The 23,377-nt window shown below is 31.0% G+C and overlaps 1 protein-coding gene across 1 annotated transcript in view; it reads left to right on the forward strand.

Annotated features, from left to right (window-relative positions):
* Positions 1–8,504, forward strand: part of LOC107444511 (uncharacterized) — a gene marked incomplete in the record, with an annotated part of 9,410 nt that extends 906 nt beyond the window's left edge. Inside the window, 9 exon segments of the mRNA XM_071178106.1 lie at positions 644–691; positions 790–837; positions 1,199–1,255; positions 2,292–2,357; positions 2,883–2,960; positions 4,009–4,074; positions 5,593–5,640; positions 6,377–6,445; positions 8,194–8,504. Coding sequence (XP_071034207.1) covers positions 656–691; positions 790–837; positions 1,199–1,255; positions 2,292–2,357; positions 2,883–2,960; positions 4,009–4,074; positions 5,593–5,640; positions 6,377–6,445 — 468 coding nt within the window.
* Positions 8,505–23,377: the final 14,873 nt, after the last annotated feature.

The following is a 23,377-nucleotide window of genomic DNA, read 5'->3' on the forward strand; positions in this document are numbered from 1 at the left end:
TTTCGTGCTTAGCATCAAACTTTCAATAACGGTATAAAATGAAAGGGTCGCTTTATTGGATTAGAAGAAATAGCTTTTTATGGAACTTTCCTCAAAACTTTAAAACAATAAAAATATGGAGTTTGTGGTTTTAGTGTGTAATTTAAAACCATGCATTTGTCTGATTTCAGATTTTTGGAAATTGAATTTTTTCCACAGTCTAAACAGATTGAAAGGTTTTTGTTGCAGCTAAAAAATTCTTTTAATTTAAATTGTACAAAATAAGGATATTTATTAAAAATTTAAAAATATATAAGTGTTTGTTGTTTAACAATTTTTCACAAATTGTTTTATTGAATTTGTGTTTAGAATTTTTCCTCTGCGCCTCTCTCTTAAGCAGTTAAGTTTGATCGAGAGTTAAGAGGCCTGCTAGGAATATATTTCAAGTATTAATAGGCTATAAAAATTATTTTTATTTTATATTGTATTTTCTGCTGAAACAGTTTGAGTTTTAATCGCACTATTTAAATAAATTTCATTTGAATGCAAACTAAATTCATTTATTTTAAATTTTATCCGTTAAAATGATATATATTTATAATCATGTATTAACAATAACATTGAGTAATTTACTTTATTTTTCATTTTATATGTGTTTATTTAGGAAATTAAACGCATGGAAGAAGATCTTTATAACAGTACAGAAAATTACGTAAGTATTATTTATTTTATATTTTGATAGACTGACTAGTCATGGTTATATTATTTCATAATTAATTAATAATACGAATATTAACAAATATTTTACAGATTGTATCAGAAATTCAAAAGAAAACCCGAAAATCGGACAAGTATTATGTAAGTACTGTTTCAAAAAAAAAATTTCACGAAATTTCAATATTTAAAATATATTGTCTTGTTTGAAAGTTTTGTTATTATTGTTTATATTCCTATTTGGGAGAGTGAAATTAAGTACTTAAAGTTTTGAACATTTCACGACTAACTAGAGTTCTCAAATCCTTACTTGTCCAGTGACAATGAATTTAATTTTTGAAAGTTAGAAACCTTTTTACTATTTTAAAATTTCTTCCGCCACAAATACAATTATTTTTCAGTCTACTTAAAAAATAAAAATAAAAATTTTAATTTTTTTTAATCTTATTTATTTTTTATTAATTAATCTATATATTTGTAAATGTTTATATTTATCTTATTATAGGAAGTTTTGAAGGACCCACTATATTCAGAGCTGTGCAGAATACGAAATGATCGAAAGGTGACTTTTGTCAATATATTTTTAGAACAATGCTGTTATTTATTAATGTTTAGTTATTTTTTTACTTTTCATTTAAAAATGAATAAAAATATATTCTTTTACTTTTCCTATTTTTTGGCAATATTGTTATACTTGTGCCACAATGATCTGAGGGGATAGAGCATTCACCTTCAAATGAGCTAACACAGGTTCACCTTCAGATGAGGTATCATGGTTGGTCAATACAAATTCCGCGTCCGACTTGCACCGACCACAGTGCTGACGTGAAATATCCTCGTTGGTAGACGGATCATGGGTTAGAGTCTCCTTGCCGTCAGGCTAACCGTGGAAGCTTCTCGTAGTCTTCCTCTTCTTGTAGCACAAATGCGGGTTAGTTCCATCAAAAAGTCTTCCACGATGACAAATTTCTGCCTGGTCTTGGACTAGGGATCTTGATCTGGAAGTTTAATTGTCTTCTGGACTGAGTTCAAAATTGCAAGGCTACGGAGTTGAGCATTAGCATTCGTAAACCTAAAAATTGGGTCGGCTGTTTAACGGCGGTTATAAAATAAAATAAAATAAAATATTGTTATACTTATTGTCTTTCTCAGGAATTAGCATGTAAAGATTCTAATAATAGCGTAATTAATATTTTAACGCGATTTAATTCTTTCATACATTCTCAATATTTCCTGTTATATATTTTCAATTTTTTTAATATTATAATTCTTTTCGAATGGATAGTTATTTTCTAGTTTTAATATTCAAAGCTTCTTTATAGAATCAAATTATAAAGCCATTTAAATCTTTTATTACACTCTACATAATTCAATATTAATATATTTTAAGAATAATATTGAATTGACCTTATTTGAATCTTTTATTTAACTCTAAATATTACAATATTTCTTGAATTGAGAGATATATTTAAATTTTCATATAAAAAAAAGTTTTGATTAAAAAAGTTTAAAAAAGTTTTTTCATATCTTTAAAGTTTTATATATCATCTGATGAATGTGTTCTTTTCAATTAAAAGCATTTTTTTCCCTTCATTTAGAAACTAGTAACGGAACAAGAAGCTCTTTTAAAGAAGTTAACGGATACTGAGATGCCCACCAAGTCTGTAAGTTTGAAATAGATTGTTAACATAATTTTCTCTTATTTATATGCTTGAAATGAGCCCCAAGTTCAGGAGGTTCATATGCAATTGTAATGATTTTTGTCGATTATTTCGAACATAAAAGTATATATTGTGACTGGTGCTGTTATAGGTAGTATCGATTATCTCCTCCTGGTTTTCGGATTTTTGTTCAGGTATTTTGTATTAACATTTTTTTAAATTAAGCTACAATTTCTTGGGAATACATATATATAAATAATCTAATGAATCGGTTTTGGATTTAACTTCTGTAGCTTTTTTTTCTTTTATTAGTGACAATTTCCTGCATACATAATCTATTTACCCATGAAATATGTGACTCTTTTTTAGATAGTTTTGTAGCTTAGCAAATATTCATGGCGTGTTAAATATTAAAAAATCAATAATGCTTAACAAGTATTAAAAAATGCACCTTTAAAGCATAAAACTTAGGTTTAACAAGCTGTCTATTTATAAAACAAAAATCCATTTTATTTATTTCTTTGATAGGTTGATTTTTCATCGGATGAAATGTACTTCGATTTTATGGATGTTGGTATGGAAATCGAGGTAACCAGCAATGAGGAGGTGAGCAACAATTTTCTCTCTTTTCAAGCATTTTTGAAAGTTCCTTTGTGCTTAAGATATCTTGCTCGGAATGTTTAATTTTAAATAATGAACTAAACGTGGTTTCAGAACTATTACTGGTTTCAGAACTATTACTATTCAAGGATTTTAGCGATTATTCTTTATCTGATCAAATTTTAAGTAGATGTGATTATGATTAGAAAGAACAATTCAGCAATTAAGACGTGCATTTCAAATAATAATAATAGAAAAGACTTATCCATTTTGCTTTTGCATGCAAGATGTTCCTTTATCTTTATTACATACTTTAAGAACACCTGTCACAGCGTTAAAGACACATTGGAGACTAGAATTTAGAAAAAAGAGTTTTAAGACTGATGATAAAAAATTTAGGAAGCAAATCTAAAGCCAGTCTGATTAACTTCAAGTTGAATTTTATAGAATACTTTTACATTTCATTTCGCACACTACTGGAGTTTTCAATTTTTTTTTTTGGGGGGGGGATTTCTTAAAGACCAAAATTTAGAACAAAACGTCCATGATTACTCACGCATTTTGAAAGATGAAATTATGATGTGGACTTTTAGAGAAATTCATCTATATTTATGTAAAAGAGACAAATATCAAAGCATGTGACAGCAAAGCTCCCCTTTTCAACCTCGTATTACGCAAAATCCAATTTAGGGTATACTATGATTCAGTGAAAAAAATCTTTTTTTTAAATGATAACTTACGTTTAATATTAAAATTACATCGTTTGTGATCTTTTAGCATGTTAAGTTTTAAAAAAAGGGAGAAAAAAAGGGGCAAAAACTTTTAATTTTAAAAATTTTTTAATCTTGGAGATTTATAAATTTTTATTTAATTTTCATTTATTTACTTTACTATTTTATTTATGTTTTATTAACTTACTTTACTATCTCATTTATTTTTTATTTATTTATTTATTTTGATTTTCTTATTACTTATTTATTTTACATATTTTTATAAGTGATGTTTGGCATAAATATACTTACCCATGGAAAATTGACTTTCTTTTTTTTTTTAGAAAGTAGTTGAGGATGAGGGAATTTTTATGAAGGAGATGAAAAATGCAGAAAAATCTGAAAACTCGGTAGGTAGAAAAATGTGTAGATTTCTAGTTAGCTTTGAATTCTATTAATTAATTAAAAATGTTGCGACAAATTTCTAGGAGATTTAGGCCCCTTCACCAGGATTAAAATTGCATAAGAACACATACCCGGAAATGTCGTCATGTGCGGCTAGGGGCAGTTTTCCTAATATGTGCTGTTTCCTCGTATGCTTCTGAGCAGATAAAAATAGGGGATGCGAGTCTAGTAGCATAAGATGACATATTCAGGTATAAGTTTCTATGCAGTTTTAATTCTAATAGCATCCCGAAAGTTGACTGAACATTTATGCGATCCCATGCTAATTGCAAAGTTTTCAAATTTGTACGCGTCGACAAAAATAGGCCAAAAATGTCATTAAAAATTATAAAAGCAAATCTAATTTCAAATTTAGAATCCCCGCACCCAAATTAGTCAAGATCAAGTATTTGTTTAAATGGTACAAAAAGTTAGTTTACCAGTGTAATTTATTTTAAACTTCTTTCATGAAAATATACTGAAATATTTTACACATAAAGAATTTTAATACTTTTTTAAATAAATATATATACTTAAATTTTTGTTTTTTAAAAAAACCGTTTCAATAATGCCTAAAAAAATTTTTTTCAAATGACAAAAAAATCGACGCACCAAGAAGCAATCATCCGATTGCTTTGAAATTTCGTATGCATGAACGTTTCGAACAGATATGGCTGGAATGATGCCGACTGGGGACGTATAGTCTTTAGCGACGAATCCCGTTTCCAACTGCGTCCTGACGATCATCGAAGACGTGTTTGGAGACGCACAGGGCAGAGGGGGGATCCTGCCTTCACTATTGCACGCCACACCGGCCCTCAACAAGGCATTATGGTCTGGGGTGCCATTTCCTTTGACAGCCGGACCCCTTTGGTCGTCATTAGAGGTACACTTACTGCACAGCGGTACGTCGACGACATCCTAAGACCTGTTTTGCTACCGTTCCTTTTGCAGCGCCCTGGGCTGGTTTTTCAGCAGGACAATGCCAGACCACATACGGCACGTGTTGCTATGAACTGTCTGCAAGCTTGTCAAACTCTTCCTTGGCCTGCCAGATCACCAGATCTCTCTCCCATCGAGCATGTCTGGGATATGATGGGAAGGCGATTGCATCTGGCACGGAATGTTGATGACCTCGTTCGACAATTGGATCGAATTTGGCAGGAAATACCGCAAGAGACCATCCGGGAGCTTTATCGGTCTATGCCACGCCGTGTGGAAGCTTATATCCAGGCTAGAGGCGGGTCAACACCTTATTGAACTTGTTACTGAAACTCTGCAATAAATTATTCAATTGTTCTGAAATTTTAATTATTAACTATTCTGTACATTGTCTTCCTATCCACCTATTTTCGTTTCAATCGGACAGCTCCTTCTTGGTGCGTCGATTTTTTTGTTATAGAGTGCATGTTTAGATTTAAAGTTTTTTTTTCTTGGAAAAAATCTTGTCTAATTATCACTCAACATTTGTTTTTTCTTTTCAGGCTAGTAAACATCAACGTAAAAGAGAGCGAATGGATGAAAAAGAAAACGTAAGATATTATTATTGAAATAGTTGGTTAGTTAATTATTTTTTATAAAATCAGCAACGAACTCAATTTTATCTGTTATTTATTTTATTTAGTTACACTGACTTTAATTTTAAAATAGTTTTCCATCTACTTTAAAGAACTTCGGTTTTATTACATTTTTGAACAATGAAGAGGCTTGTTTTAAACTTCCTTAGTCTTATGAGAATGACCAGACACTTTAATACTTAAGTTTCTTTTCGTACTAAATTTGCATTACTCGTCCGGAAAGTAAATAAACCTTCTGTGCGAAATCGATAAAGCTTTCCTTCTACAAACAATTTATTTCTCGAATATTTTTATAAGGGAACTTGCAAGATGTAAAGAAACTTGCAATTTTTTGGTCAATTTTTATTACAAAAGTACTTCTTATTCAGAAACTAATGAAGAAAGTAGAATCGAACGGATAATCATGCATGTGGATATGCAAAATATATAGTTTACATAATTTATTTATGCAATGTAATGAATATAAAAAATAAACTCTTCAGGAAGTTTTCATTAAGGAGAAAAATAAATTTCTGCAACGATATAAGAAATTTAAAAAAAAAAAGGTTTTTGGCTACTGAACACATTACACAAAAAAAATTACCAGAAGTCTTTTTTCTTGTTGGTATATTTTAGAATAATCAAGTTTAATTAAAATAATTCTTTATTTCAAGAATTTCTGAAAATAAGTGACGGAATTATTTTTTTTCAGGATTTCGAGTCATTTTTCATCTCCATATCAGAAAGGACAAAAAGAAGCAAAAGAAGTTGTCGAAAATGAGTAAGTTGATCTCGTGGTTAATATATTCTTTTTTTAAAAAATAGTTCCTATTTTTTGTGATAAACAAATTTAATGTTTAACTTTAAGCCATGTAAGTACTAATTAATTATTAACAAAATAAATTTTATGACACATTTTACATGTTGGAATTCAGAAAAAGTTATAAAAAGTTATTTTTGAAAGAAAAAAAAAAAAAGTTATCTAAGAGTAAAATGTTTTTGAATTAAAAAAAGCTATTTTTTAATAAATATATTCTGGGATATCCAGCAATTAAAAAAAAAAATATTGTGATGAATTTTAAGTGGATTCAAAATATAAAGTTTTAAAAAAAATTCTTTTTTCACTTTCTTAACTTTTATATTACAGATTAAAAATTAATGTCTATGGGCTTATCACCTCATTCAAAAAGATCTTAAAAATATTTCATTCTACACTGAATAAAAGATACATTAAAACATATTTTCAGGAGAATAAATTTCTGTTTTTAAAAACCTTAAGACTTTATTTTGTATAAGAATTAACTTAATATAAAAATGCAAACGGAAAAAAATTAAAGGTGAGACATATTGCCCTAAAGTAAAATTTATACACTTTACAGATTCGAAGAATTTTAGAAAAGAAAAAAAAAAGGGTTACGTTCAATTTAGTGAAACTGGTGTAAAATTGGTTGCCTCTTGTGACAAAGCATTTTCCGATTCTACCAAATGTGTTACGAGTCCTCCCACACTTAAATATTTATGAAGCATGCAAGCACGGGATAGGTCCCGGGAAGGCTGGCTGAGGACGAGTTCCGCATCCGACTTGCACCGACCACAGTGCTGACGTGAAATATCCTCAGTTTTAGACGGATCATGGGTTAGAGTCTCCTTGCCATCAGGTTAACCATGGGAGGTTCTCGTAGTCTTCCTCTCCTTGTAACTCAAATGTGGGTTAGTTCCATCAAAAAGTCCCCCACGGAGGAAAAATTTCTCACAATACTTGATCCAGAAGTTCTCTTGTCTTCTAGATTGGGATCAAAATTACAAGGCAACAGAGTTGAACATTAGTAATCGTAAACACAAAATTGTTTGTCTGTACAGCGACGGTTATAAAATATAAAATAAAAAGTCAGAAGGCAGCAAAATATTTTCTTTCAAGTTTTAAATGTAGTGAAACAGGGGAATGGTTGAGTGCCACTTGAGCCAAAGCGTATAATGCCAAGTACGAAGATAGTAAAATGTTTTCCTCAAAATTTCAAATAAATTACTGTTTTCCTCAATTGCTTCTATGTGCAATGTACCAAATAAATAACAGGACACCAAGAAAACTTTTGTTCCAGTGATAGGATTTTAAGCAATTCGGGAGAGATCAGCTATTTGAAAATATTAGGTCTTCTCATTTGTTTGCATTAATTTTCGAAAATAATTTAAAGGACTTTTAAAAATAGTTTAATTTATGTGCATCTATGCTGATCTGTGAATGGTGTTACTACCAAATCAGTGTCTCGATTTATGAGATGGTCCCCAAATTAGAAGTTAAAAGGTGCGAATAAGTTTATAAGATTATTTTTTCAAGAACTCTAGTGTATAAAATATTGTTAATCGTACAAGATTTAAATACTTTTATACGTTATTTATTACGCATATAAATTAAAATAGTTACCAAACGTTGAAATGAATCTCTCTAATTGTTGAAATGACATCAAAAACAAAGTTTAAAGTGGTTCTTAATTTTTTGTTCTAATTCTTTTCTTATTTGTTTATTTTTAGATTTCGATCAAGATCCTTTTTGCGAGTTTTGTAACGAAATACTACAGAAATATAAATAAGTAAAATGGAAAAATGAGATTGAAGGACGGAAAAAAAATCCTGATCCAAGAGTTTTAATCCAAGAGTTTTAATGAAAATGTTACTTGATTATAGACAAAACATTTTGTATGTGAATGATTACATGTTATTATAATTATAATTTTTCATTATTTCATTTTTAATATTTTCATGCTCATACTATTCAATGTTCATTTAATTACAGCTGCAGTGAGATGAAAATGACGAAAATTATGTCAATTTGAAAGAGTTTTGTGAAGATTTTTAATAAATTCTTTTTGTTTTTATTATGTGCGTAGAGTGTGCCACGTTTTTTTCCTTTTTGTCTCACTTAGATTCTGATTCTTATTAAAAATCCTTACAAGTTTTGTTGGAAATACTAGAAAATTGAAATATGTAACACATCTACAACTCTCTAAAAATACTATGTTTAGGTTTTCATGTAAGATACTTTGCATAATCATTATTATCAATTTAAGAATACAAAAATCGGCTTAGCATTTCAAACAAGCATCTCCCTGGAATTTTAAATCTTGTAAAACTAATCCAAGATCTAAACTTGTTTAAGATCTAAACTTGTAAGATCTAAACCTGTCTAGTTAAAGGGGGAAAAATTTAATTTTCTTTTGTCTTGGTTGAGCTATTATTCTTAACTCTACTAATAATCTACAACTAAATTTGAAGCTTGATGATTCATTGTTTATAAAATTTGATGCAATTTTTGATGTTTAATTGAATCATATTATTGTATTTCTGAAAATTTATTGCGATATTTTAGTTCCACTTAACAGAAACAATATCAAATTTAGCACTTTAGTAGATGCTGAAACAAATTTGAGAAGCATTACACTGTTAGTATACTCTTCAGACTGATCATGCAAAATTTGGTAAAAAAAAAAAAAAGCTAAAACAAATCTACTCGTTGATCAGGTTTCTTATTTTTTAACCGTATACAACAGTTAAACTGATTTATTTATCTCGAAGAATCGTCTCTATACAGTACGGTAACTTTATAAATTATTTTTTAACCTGAGTTGGTTTATCATACAAAAGTTTACATCGTTTTGCACTTTTTTATATCATTTATGCAGCAATTGTATATTCTGAAGCTGCATTGAATTTTTCACGCTTATTTTGTTTATTAATTTTTAATACATTTATGAGGGAGATGTTTTCATTCATAATCAAGTCCACAATTTCCAATTTTAACTAGGTAATTTTTATTTAACACTGGTAATAATTTAGAAAAATAGGATAAAGTAGGCTTAGTATTACGACTTAAATAAAATATAATCAGAAATAGATCCCTAGCTGTGTATAAATTGTCCGTAGCACATTGGTTGTCGGGAGCTCAGAATACCCCACTGTCTATGTTGAGGGGGAAAAGAACATTTCCCTACCTAAAATCTCTAAGCGATACGATTGGATTTTACCCCAACAGTTCTTCCTCTGGTTCTTCCTCTGCATCCATAATTAGATACTTATTTCTTATGCTCTGCCTATTGGAACAAAAAATATCATTTTAGTATGCATGATCAATCCTTATCTTTCCACATCGAATAACTTCACAAAACACACATAAATAATAAACTAATTTGATAAATAAATAATTGTTGACGCAAATGATTTCGTTCGTCTAAACGAAAGTGGATGCTAAAACTTAAATTTTAAAATTGTGAGTAGAGAAAAAAAAGAATCTTTACTTACAATTTTTACAATTTTCTACAAATTTTGACTATATATTGAGAATTTTTTTTAAAAAAATATATATATTTTAAAAACAAAATTAATTGACTGTACTAGTTTTTTTATGTAAATGTATGAGTGAGAGTTCTATTTAAAATTATGCATAACAGGTTAAATAAATAAATAAATAAATAAAATTAAAAAAATCTTCAAAATATTTCACTTGTTCCGGGAATCCATTTTCAATCAATAACATAGCCCAAATAACTGCAACGACAGGTTTTTCGAAAATATGCTAGCCAAGGCGATTTACATTTCACAATAAGAATAAATAAAATTTTAAAATAAGAGAAAGTATAGTTAATAAATTAAAAAGCAAGCTTCAAAAATAATGAATGTACCTATTTAACCGAATGAATGCATAGCTTCATGCTGATTTAAGCATGGTGCATTATACATTTTCGATTGTAAAGTTAATTGTTAAATAGTTTAATTTTATTGGAAACCAAGCTCCTTGATCTTCTGAACTATGGCATGATTTCATTTTTCAGTATCAGTAGCGAAGGTTGCCTGGGCTATACCCCCTTGCAAGTTAAGAAAAGACCATTGCAGTATAAGATTTAAGTAATCAACCGCGACTGCATATAGTTCCTCCGTTTTATTTCTTTATTAAATTATACAAATTCGTTTTTACAACACTATAATAGCTTTTAAAAGTTAAACACGTCAGACAGAAATATAACTCGTGCTATCTTTTACGATATTTATCACAGAATTATTAAAAAAGGTTATAATTTTGTAGTCTAACTAGATTCCCATAAATAAGAGCATTAATAATAGACATTCCGATAAATAAGAGCATTCGTTACAGCTCTATGGCGTTGCAAGAGTATTGGATTTGATAGGACCACTAAAAAGGGTGCGTCTTATGCTGACATGCTCTTAATAATTGTTAATAAGAAAGCAAGAAATGTTATTAATAAGAAAGCAGGAAAAAGGTTGTTGTGCAAAGTCGGTTTTAGAGTTAGCAAAATTGATATACGTTCGCGCTGGGAGCTTTGCCAAAGATTGGCTCAAGTTTCATTCATCTTATTAAATACACTGCTCAAAACAATTAAAGGATATTGAGGTTGTGGGTTGATCTTGCACCTGGAGAATTATTTGAATGATTGACACATTATCGGCAGATGTAGTTGGATATATAATATAAAAATGACATTTGTTTGGCGGAAGAAAAAAAAATGCGCTTTATAGAGCATTTGGGTACAAAAGGAAAACAAACACAATTTGTGTATATGAGAAAAACTAATTAAAAAAAGGTGTTTCTTTAAAAGAAAATCGTTTTTAGTGTGGTTGCCCCGGACGGCCAGCATCGTTGAATACCTTTCAAACATCTAGTCAATGAGGTTATTAATGAGGGGCTGGGGTATTCTGTCCCACTCCTCCGGAAAAGCTCGTTCCATTTCTTGGAGAGTTGTAGGCGTCCAGCAATTCTTCTGCCCAGATTGTCCATAACATGTTCGATTGTGTTCATGCCCCGAGAAAACGATGGTCAATCTCTTCGTATGATTCTTTCCTACAAAAGGAAATCATTGACCAAGTTAGCAACATATGGCCTGGAATCGTCGTACATTAACATGAATTCGTCTCCATTTGCTGTAGAGTAAAGGACTACAATAGATCTTAAGATTCTATCCCTATATCGGCGTCCGGTCAGAGTTTATTTTCGAATGATATGGAGATAGGTGCTCCCAGGGCCGTTTTATCCATTAGGCACTGTAGGCAACTGCCTACGGGCACCGCCACGTTCAGGGGCCCTGTNTTAATTAATTCCTAATTGAGTTTAAATTAAATATTGTCATGTTTTTAGTGCATGAATCTGAATTGAACAACCTGATAATGCTCACTCTGGTTATTGTTATCTGGTTGCTCACTACGTGCTCTTGCGCGCCGAATCCAATAAATTAAAAATGAAAACTGTTGCCAGCGCGAGAAAAGAAATATCATCGGCTTTATTAATACATACATACGTACGTATTAGCGTTTTATATAATATAGATATTCCGATAAATAAGAACAATCGTTACAGCTCTATTGCGTTGCAAGAGTATTGGATTTGATAGGACCACTAAAACGGGTGCGTCTTATGCTGACATGCTCTTAACAATTGTTAATAAGAAAGCAAGAAATGTTATTAATAAGAAAGCAGGAAAAAGGTTGTTGTGCAAAGTCGGTTTTAGAGTTAGCAATATTGATACACGTTCGCGATGGGAGCTTTGCCAAAGATCGGCTCAAATTTCATTCATCTTATTAAATACACTGCTCAAAACAATTAAGGAATATTAAGGTTGTGGGTTGATCTTGCACCTAGAGAATTATTTGAATGATTGATACATTATCGACAGATGTAGTAGGGTATATAAGATGAAAATGACATTTGTTTGGCGGAAGAAAAAAAATGCGCTTTATAGAGCATTTGGGTACAAAAGGAAAACAAACACAATTTGTGTATATGAGAAAAACTAATTAGAAAAGGTGTTTCTTTAAAAGAAAATCGTTTTTAGCATGGTTGCCCCAGACGGCCAGCAACATTGAATACCTTTGAAGCATCTAGTCAATGAGGTTATTAATGAGGGGCTGGGGTATTCTGTCCCACTCCTCCGGAAAAGCTCGTTCCATTTCTTGGAGAGTTGTAGGCGTCCAGCAATTCTTCTGCCCAGATTGTCCATAACATGTTCGATTGTGTTCATGCCCCGAGAAAATGATGGTCAATCCCTTCGTATGATTCTTTCCTCCAAAAGGAAATCATTGACCAAGTTAGCAACATATGGCCTGGAATTGTCGTACATTAACATGAATTCATCTCCATTTGCTGTAGAGTAAGGGACTACAATAGATCTTAAGATCCTATCCCTATATCGGCGTCCGGTCAGAGTTTGTTTTCGAATAATATGGAGATAGGTGCTCCCATCAATGGCGATGGAGCATAGACCATCACTCCCCCATCGCCAAATCTTATACTTTCATTCACGTACGCAGGATGGTGTCTAGTGCCACGTTTCCTCTAGGTGAGAATACGCCTATTATCAGGATGAATGGAAAAACGGGACTCGTCAGTGAAGAGAATATTGCACCATTTATATCTCCTCCTGTTTAAATGCTCTGTTGCTCACTTCCTCCGGGCGCGACGGTGCCTTGCTGTTAACGTGACTCGCACCATTGGTCACCAAGCTTGCAGACCAAGCAGTCACCAAGCTTGCGTGAAGGCAGTTTCGGACAGTTTGTGTCGAAACTGTGGTGCTTGTAGCCGAGCGAAGGTGTTTTTGAAAAAGAATGGCATTGGTGTTTCGGTGTCTTCGTGCCATTAACGTTAAAAAAAATGATCTTCATTGGGTGTTGTTGCCCGTCTACGCCCTTGCCCTGATTTTCGTTTTGCATTTCCAGTTTGCAAAAAAAAAAAATTCCAGATCCTGGCAATCACACTTTGTGAAACTCCAATGGATTCTGCTACTTCAGCTTGTGGTTGGCCTCCTCTATCCTTTTAATAAGTCTTATTTAGTCTTTTTTAGTCTTTGTTTACTTTTAACTTATAACGTCGAGGTTCTGCAGAAAGAAGCTTGATTATTTAAGGTTTCGAAGTCGGAAAAAAATTGGGAAACGCTGCCATGGAAAAGCAATATTGCTTTTGTGTCAATCGCATTCTAGGGTAATGTTTGTGGCAGCCGTAATAGTTACGTTACGTCTAGTTTTGCTTTAATTTTACAAATAAAAACAAAATATGTCACTTTTAACTCACATGAATTTGTATATTTTGTATATTTTTCACTTTTTGTTGTGGCAACAAATTTGAAAATACTTGCTCACAATTGCCTCAGGCGCTAATAAATGTTGACAAGTAAAAGCAGAGTTTTTTTTTTCGAAATGCAATAAACAAAAGAAATTTTAACCTCCGAAGTAGGACTTAAATTTATGTTTCTTCTGCTGGCAATGAAAATTTGTAAACAAAATCAAACATTTTTTTTTTATTGTCTGTAAAGTTTTTGTGATAAAACAGAAAGATCTGTAAAATGGACCACAGCAATGGCTATTAAAAAAGTATATTTTGTTTTATTAAAATTCATATTATTTAATTACAGTAAATCAATTACTATGGGCGAAAGTTAAAAATAATGTATAATTTCTAATAACAATGCAAATGGCAAAAAGGCTCCCAATTCAAATATGAAGGAAGCTAAAAATGAGGTTTCAGCGAAACTGAGTTAAAATTATCGCCATACCTAGAGGCTTCTAATTATAATCCTTTACCCAAATTATATTCAAACAAAATAAAATAAAAACTTTGAATATAAAGTTTACTAAGTTCAAAAAGTCTTTAGTATTTTATGCTAAAATAATGCTACTAAATCTTAGGATACATTCCCATGTGATAGTAACCAGCGGTAAAATAATTTGAATTATATTATTCACTCAAAATAGAGTAAAAACATTGAGTATAAAGCATATAAAGTGTGAAATGTTTTTATTCTAAAATAATGCAACTAAATATTAAGATATATTCCCATATAATAATGAGCATATTCTCAACAGATCCCATTTGTTTTAAGTTTTGGTCTTAAATTTGTTAAATAAATAACCAATATCAAAAAAGTATATTATGATGTGCATTCTGCAAAAAATGATTTGGTAAAATAAAATAAAAAACAGAAAATTCATTATTTATCAGAATTTCTCAAAAAAGGTCTTTACTAGGTTTAAAACATTAGGTNATATTAAGATATATTCCCATATAATGATGAGCATATTCTCAACAGATCCCATTTGTTTTAAGTTTTGGTCTTAAATTTGTTAAATAAATAACCAATATCAAAAAAGTATATTATGATGTGCATTCTGCAAAAAATGATTTGGTAAAATAAAATAGAAACCAGAAAATTCATTATTTATCAGAATTTCTCAAAAAAGGTCTTTTTTAGGTTTAAAACATTAGATTACAAAGGTAACCTTTCTTACCTAGAGTTTTTTAAATTAAAAAAAAAATTCTTTTCCATTCTTTTTTCTTTCTCTTTTTTTTACTTATGACGCAAAAATAAATTTGAATATGCTATAAATACGACTTTGATGCTGGTTAGCAATACCTGATAATTTAACATAAAGTGAAAAACATTTTAATAATTTAAATTTAATATGTAAGGACGAATTAACTACATTTTAAAATTTCTAAGAAGAATGAGAAAAGTTTTTTCTCTACGCTCAAGTCTGAAGTAATAAAATGTATGCCTTCACCTTATACCTCCTAATTTAGTTTACTCATTTTTCCTAATCGTTTGTTTTAGGAAATGAGCAATTAATTCACAATAAGCAATGCAGTAATGCAGTTTCCATTGTAAAGAAAAAACACAAAGGTGACAACAAAGCACTGCAGTTAAAATAAAAACGTTCATCTAAGATAAATTAGTGAATTTATAAGCGAGAAAAAGTGGAAAACTAAGGTTTAGAGCTTTTAAAAATGTAAAGATAAAGTAGCATTGAAAAAAAGAGGATTTTGTTAATAACAGACTTACATAATTGTTTCTTTCATATTATTTAGATTGCTGTGTTAAAAAAAGTGTGCTATGTTGTTATTTTAACACTGATAAATTTTCGTGAGTACCATTTTTATATACTTTTTCAATTTTGTAGTGAGTAAAATGCTTTTTTTTTTCAGAACTATACTATAAAGTTCTCTATACTATAAAGCTCTGCCCCCCCCTCGGTTTGCTTTGCTCATAAGCCCCCTCAATCCAAACGTTTCTAAAGAATTACGTTTTTAATGTAAAGAAACGTTAAAAGGATTATGTTTGTTTCTAAACGATAAATAGTTTGACACATATAAAATATTCAGTTGAAATATCTCAAAATGTTTGATTATGCACACAGGTTAGGTTTCATGAATTCAGTTTCCGGTTTTATTTGCAGAAAAATTAAAACCTAATAATTTTGCTCGGCCATCATAGCAACTTTACCCAAATTCTTATTTTATTCTGATTTCCTAAGATAATATTTATTTCATTCTTAGTCTCAGCTGTAATTTACAATTTTCTATTCCTTATTTTAATTTGTAGATAGGACATAGTTAGAGACAATATAATTAAATAAGTATTACTTACTGGCTAATTAAGAATTGTACATACAACATTCAATCAGTTTAGATATCCAGATTTAAATCTGTTAATCATAAAATGTTGCGTAATAGGAAAATAACGAAATATTTCTTTAAAATAAAGGTTATAGCCGGTGATTTGAAATAATATTTAAAACTAGAATCATAACACATAATACTAGAGAATAATAAGATAGGAGTGCCAATATTTTTGTATTTTTTAACCTTCCTTGGTTCACCTGGAACCAATTTTAATGGTGCACTGAAGGCAATTAAAATTGAAACTGAGCTGATTATCGCTAGAGTCAATTTATTTGCAATTGAAAAACATTGGCAATTTTCAAGTATTATCCAAGCTGTTTCCACCCACATTGCTGCAGAATCAAAAATTATCAAATCTTGCAGAACCTTTTTAGTCATAGAAGAAAGTTTTTTTTTTTTTATCCACAATAGGGTATTGCAATGGATACTGGTGCACGTTAGAATAGCTGGGAACTAATAAGCAGGTAAACTAGCTAATAAAAGAGAAGAAAATTTGCAGATAAATAATAATTCTTTATCACTCACGTCAATAAAAAGAATGATAAAAAGTACAAGGAGGAAAAATTCCCTTAATAAACTATGGATACAAATTTTTTGTTTTATAATCGTCATTGAACAGCCGACGCAATTTTTGGATTTACGACTATCAATGTTCAACACAGTAGCCTTGAAATTTTGAACCCAATCCCAAAAACAAGGGAACTCTTGGATAAAGTATTGGGAGAAATTTGCTTTTACGAACGAGTTTTTGAGAAAAACCAACTCGCATTTGTGTTGGTTACATGGAGAGGACAACTACGGCAAGGGGACTCTAACCTATAATCTGTTTGCCACTGAGGATATTTTACGTCAGCACTGTAGTTGGTGCAAGCCGGATGTGGAATTCATATCGACCAGCCATCACCAGGATTCGAACCCAGTTCACCTCATTTGAAGGTGAACGCTCGTTTTATCCCCTGTGCCACCACGGCTCCATTGTATTTATTGCTATTATTATAAAATTTATTACTGTTTTATCTTTTAGTTATTTTTTCACGGTTCCATTCTTATGCATTTGGAATGCACGGAGATCAATGATGTGGAATCAAGTGCTTTTGCAAAAAAAGCAACAAAAAAAAAGACAGGATGATAATTAATTATTATACAGGTAACCTCTAAATTAGGAATAAACAAATAGTTTAAAAGTAAGAAATCCTTCATAACTTTATTAATTTTCATGTTGATGACAAAAAGAAATCTTGACTTCATGTAAAACTGCAGCTGTAACATAGTTAACTGTGAACTGTACCATGTGATAATCTAGCTAACTCCAATGCAACCACAAGAATGGAAAACTGTTTTACGCCATTAAGTTTTCATGCTATTTAGATGCAATAATACAATGTTTTAAGATCCACTGTAACTCATGTCAAATTCAGCTTCCTTTAAAAAAAAAGATGAAATGGTATACTCTCTCGTTAACCAGCTGTATTTCTGAGTAAAAAGTCTGCAAAATAAAAAACTACTCCTCTTAAAAAAATTCGTAAAGAGAGGTGACTTTGTGCCACTTTCTTATTTATTTACTTTTTTCAATATCTCTTTTAAAATGCAATATAGATTTCTGAATAGTTTATTAACTATAAATGCACAATAATTTTTTTAATGTGAAATTTCATTCTAAGTGTTATGCAATTTTTTCTTTAAAAAAATTCATGGTTTGCAAAATCTGCATCATTTGATGGTTGTCCACTTATCAATCTATGATCCAGCGTTTCTTAAAGGTCTGGTTTCTTAGGACAAGCGCCTTATCTGGGCGTCAGCGGGACGTCAACGTCACGCTGACGCCAACAAAATACTGGTTTGTTAGCTCAAGGCCTGGTTTCTTAGAACTAACGCCTTATCTGGGCGTCAGCGGAAAGTTGACGTAGATCTGACGCCAAAAAAATACTTTTTTGTTAGCTCAGCGTGAGCAGTCGGTCCAACGCAGACATTATCTCTCATTGCGCATGCGTTAATAACGTAAACAAATATTTATTTTGAATTTGTATTGATTTTGTTATTGTCGACCAGTGTTTTAGAGAACAAATAATGACTTTGTCCAAGAAAAAACACATTATAGCTGAGCTAAATGAAGAGTGCTATGTTTAATGAAGAAGCTATGTTTAATGTCAAAATCAAAATCTTGGCTGATTTCAATGTGCTGTTGGATGTTGTCCGCCATTGCTTCTGTGGTTAACGTCACGTTGTAATCCAACTGCAGTTGAGTTGGACGGTAATTGTAGTCCAACATGAGCGTACGATGACGTATACTATCAAACTCACAAATGGACCAATCAGAGGTTAGCGCTGATTTCCAGCTGACGGCGTCCTGTCCTAAGAAACCAGGCCTTAAGACATCACAAACTTCCTTTTTTCCTTCTTCAGTATTTATACTTATATTAAAATCACTGATAAGACAAATATTATGAATAAGTCGATCATAAAAAAATATAAAAATATTTGAAATTAATAGTATGTAAAATCGTTTAAAAAAAAAGTACTTTGCTGAAAAGAAAAAGCTCAGAACTACTAACTCCAAGAAGTTCAAAATTATCGTCTGCTTTTTTTAATTACTTTACTTGATTTTGTTATTCTGCTGTATTATTAATGCTTATGTTAACTTGGCTTTTTTGCCTTTGACATCTCTATATTTATGACTATGGTCCTGAAGTGGATCTGGTAGATGAAGTAGATCTAGTCGAAAAGTGCACACGCAAGAAAAACACAGAACAGCAACCATTTTCCCTACGATTAAAAGTGTTGTCTGTTTCATTTTCTGATCTTGAGTCAGATGACTGTGACACATTGTTTGCCGTGTTACAATTCACTAAATATTTATTTTAAAACGTGATTAAGCATCCTGTTACCAAATATAGGAACAAATGAAATGTTTTAATGTCAAGTCTGAAACTATCAACTCCAAGAAGTTCAAAATTATCGTCTGTGTTTTTTTTTTTTTTTTATATGATTTTGTTATTCTGCTGTATTATTAATGCTTATGCTAACCTATTTTTTATGCCTTTGACATCTCTGGAAGGAAAAATACAGAGCAGCAACCATTTTCCCTACGGGTAAAAGTGTTCGCTGTTTCATTTTGTCATCTTGAGTCAGATGCCAGTGACACCTAGTTTGTCGTTTTACAATCGACTAAATATTTGTTTTAAAGCGTTATTAAGCATCGTGTTACCAAATATAGGCACAAATAAAATGTTTCAATGTCAAGAGTTGTTTTTTAAATTTTAATTTAAAATGTATTTTTAAACTTATAAAAAAATGGCATTTTTATAATTAATTTATTGTTGCAATTAGTTATATTATTATTAAATTAATTCCCTTATTATTATGAATTTCTATCTTATTGTAGGTTCTATCAATATTATATTATTATAAATTCTATTATAATTGTTATCAGTATTTAAATTACTACTATTTAAAATTAGGCATTAAAATCAGCATGAACAAATTATGATGAATTTCTTATCATGTAAACTTTTTAATTTCTCTTGTTTCAAACAACATTAGGTGACTCAACCAGGTAAAATGTATTGTTTTTCTTTAACTTTAGTAAATACTGGTGCATTTTCATTCTCATCGACAACTGCAAACATTCTCTTGAGGTACAGTTTGCTGAAATATCGAGTAACAACATAATACACATCGTAAGTTCCTGCTGTTTTATCTTCAGCTCAAGCAGTCTCATTTATCTCAACCTCTTCCTCATATATTAACATCAGAAAAAGTATTATCCACAAGAGTTTTGTCTCCCCAATCATGATTACTGTTCTACTTAATACATAATCGAAAATTGTCACAAAGTCATCACTCAAAGTACAATATTCTTAATTATCACTTCATATAAAATAACTTAGAAGACATAAAAAGTTCTTATTCATAAATAAAACATGTTCATTTTACTAAGAATCTTGGTTAATCGATAATAATACAGTAAATGTTTATTTTTTATAAAATTAGATAAAACTTAACACAGACAGAATGTGAAAAACAGTCAGATATCATATTTTATGGGTCAACAGGTATCAGTTATAGAAATGACATCCATTATACAGCCTAATCTTATCCTTGAAATTGACATTGACAAAAAAATTCTGGGGTAATTAACTTTATTTATCGCATAACTAAAAGGTATTTAGCTTCTTAAAAAGCGATTGGCATACTAAGTCATCTCTCTTGTCATATACTCACCCATTTTACGGTTTTATTCCAACAACTAGATTAACGTGGTCTGAAATTAAATCTTAAAAGTTTAAAGAACACGCTTTAAACATGCTAAAAATTTAGAACAGATGAGTCTATGTTACAAATTTCAACACAAAGTACTTTCTGAGTAAACTTACTGTGATGACGATTCATGATCAAACCTAATTTTTTAGAGGCTGAAACATTACCTTTAGTTGAGAAACATAACGCAAAGCGGGATAGAATAGACTGTTGAATATTTTGTACTGTGTATGCTAGAAGAATACACAGCCACTAAATTTCAAGAACTTATAAATTCAAAGATTAAAATATCTAATCTTTAGTTTTTTCTCTCGTAATACAGTTGTTTCTTCTTCTTTACGTGTTGCATTCTTGCGTTTTAAATGACGAAAACGTATAAAGATCAATATTTGAGTGAAAATATTATATCTCGCGCTTTGCAAAAAATCTTTAGAATCCTTCCATGGTGTATACTAAGGTTTATCTTTCTGGGAGCTAACTAAAAGATCTTGCCTTAGTTTTTAAAAAGACGCCCTACTATGGCAACCTTCATGTCAACTTTGATTTTCACTTCATTGGTAATTTAATATTTAGAACCAAAAGTTAAACAAGTTCAATTTAGAACTAAAAGTTATTTAATGAAGTCTGAAGATAAAGAGGAAGCTTCAAATGTTGTTTTTTTTCTCCATATTTTAAAATATAAACAAATGTTCATAGGATTACTTGCTTAGTAATGCAGTCACAATTTGTTGGTATTTTGATATTTTCAAAATTAAGTTTCAGCATTTGAGCTTCCTGGTGAATTTAAACTCAGTATTTTTCTACATGTTTATTTTTTAACTGCCAATAAAGTTGAAACATTAAAGGTTTCTCACAAAAAATTAGGATAATTTAGATGTATTAAAGTATTATTTCATACGCATTCAAGAAGCCAGTTCATAATGGAGAGACACCCGCAGACTAATTTACAATGCAACTGCTTTTACCGACTCGCTCTCATTTTTTGGAGATTTTCCTCTTGGCCGTAGTTGATCGCAATTACAAGGCAAGCTTCTTTTTTTTTATTTTTTTTTTACCAGAACTCAGATTTTCATATTTTTTTCCTTTACAAAAAAAATCATATTTTTTTCTTTTTTTTAAAATATATTTCTAAAGAGCGGGTCGTAAAAGCCGCTGATTTGGAAAATTGCTACTCGTAGCAACGTGCAATGACATTTTCATCAAATTGTTGCTGTGCAATTCTTAAACCTCTCCGAATTTGAATGCATTTTTATCACCCTGTCTAATGTGATTCGTCTCTGATTTTTCTAAAAATCAATTTTCCTTTTAGCACAATTTATAGGCCTTATTTGCCATCCCTCCGATTTACCAAAAGACATCAACATTGGCAAAATATGTGGCATCCAATTTGGAGACGTATGCGAAGTCACGTGCAAGATAAATCGCATAGAACTGTGGAAATCCTACATCCGATGCTTAAAAAATGGACAATGGGAGATTCCTCCAAGTTGTTCACCCCAAATTGTAAGATCTTCCAATTTGGAGCTGATAAGGTGTAAACATCTACCAATCAATATTGAAGAGATGTCTTCTTGCGTTAGGATCAGGATGTCGGCATCTACAACTCCTCTAGGTACTAAGTCACATTGCCCGGATATTTTGAATAATTTTTTGAAGTTTGGGCAATGCACCACTATATCAGTGGATTGTTCAGTAAGTTGTGGCACCAGTACTTTAACCCTGTTTTGCGTGGAAGAGGGAAATATGTATCCCCAGTGCGTGGCTCGGAAGGGAAAGAAATGTCCGGAATTGAAGTTTGCTGAACTCATTGATTGCTCCAGAGAACGAGGTACTTCATGTAAGGTTTGTAAATAACATTTTTTTTTTAAAGTTTATTCATCACTTTCGTATGCATTTAGCGGATAATACAGTTACGAAACTGAAAATTTATTGGTGAAAAATGAGGGAAGGTTTGAAATAAGAGTTTTTAAAACGATAACAAGTGAATAAGAGTTTTTAAAACGATAAAAGCTTTACGGCGATAAAAAATTTTAAAGCGATAGAAATTTTTAAGGCGATTGAAGTTTCTAAGACGATGAAATTTTTCGAAATGACCCAAGTTCTTAAGACCATCAGAACTTTTCAGGCGACTGAAATTATCAATGTATTACTTCAATGGTGACTGATGCACGTTAAATCTGTCGAGTCTCAACGTCCTCCATGTTCCCACAACAAATCAATACCTCTGGGGGTACTGATCCAGGAGTTTCCTTGTCTTCTGGATTGGTTCAAAATTACAAGGCTACGGAGTTGAACGTAAGTAGTCGTAAACCCATGAAATTGGGTCGGCTGTTCAACGACGGTTATAAAATAAAAATAAAATGTATTGCTTCTGAGCCGTGATGGCTCAGGAGTTAGAGCGTTCGCCTTCCAATGAGGTGAACCGGATTCGAATCCCAGAAATGGCTGGTCCTTACGAATTCCGCATACAGTTTGCACCGGCCACAGTGCTGACGTGAAATAACCTCAGAGATAGACGTGGTTATTTCAATGGACAACGGGCTCGAATCCCCTTGCCGTCAGGGTAACCGTTGGAGCTTTTCCTGGTGGAATTCCAGAAGTTCCCTTGTGTCCTGGATTGGGTTCAAAATTACAAGGATACGGAGTAGAACATTGGTAGTCGAAATCCCAGAAAATTGGATCGGCTGTTCAACAACGGATATAAAATAAAATATATTGTGTTGGTTATAGCTACTTAAATTCAGAGTTTTAAAACTTAAAAAAAAAATTTAAATATAATTTTTTAATACTTCTTCAAAATACTTTAAACGTAGATTTTTTACCAAAAATAGCAAAACTCTTATACGTTAAATAACGTAAAATTAAATTGTTCAGCATACTTTTTCTAATATTTTGTTGCTATAATAATAAAAAAGGAGAAAGAACTTTTTACGGTGATAGAAGTTTTTAAGGTGACAGAAATTATCAATGCAGGTTGAAATGTTATAGACTTACCAAATAAGA

This window comes from Parasteatoda tepidariorum, chromosome 2, assembly GCF_043381705.1.
Source record: "Parasteatoda tepidariorum isolate YZ-2023 chromosome 2, CAS_Ptep_4.0, whole genome shotgun sequence".
Taxonomy (NCBI): domain Eukaryota; kingdom Metazoa; phylum Arthropoda; class Arachnida; order Araneae; family Theridiidae; genus Parasteatoda; species Parasteatoda tepidariorum.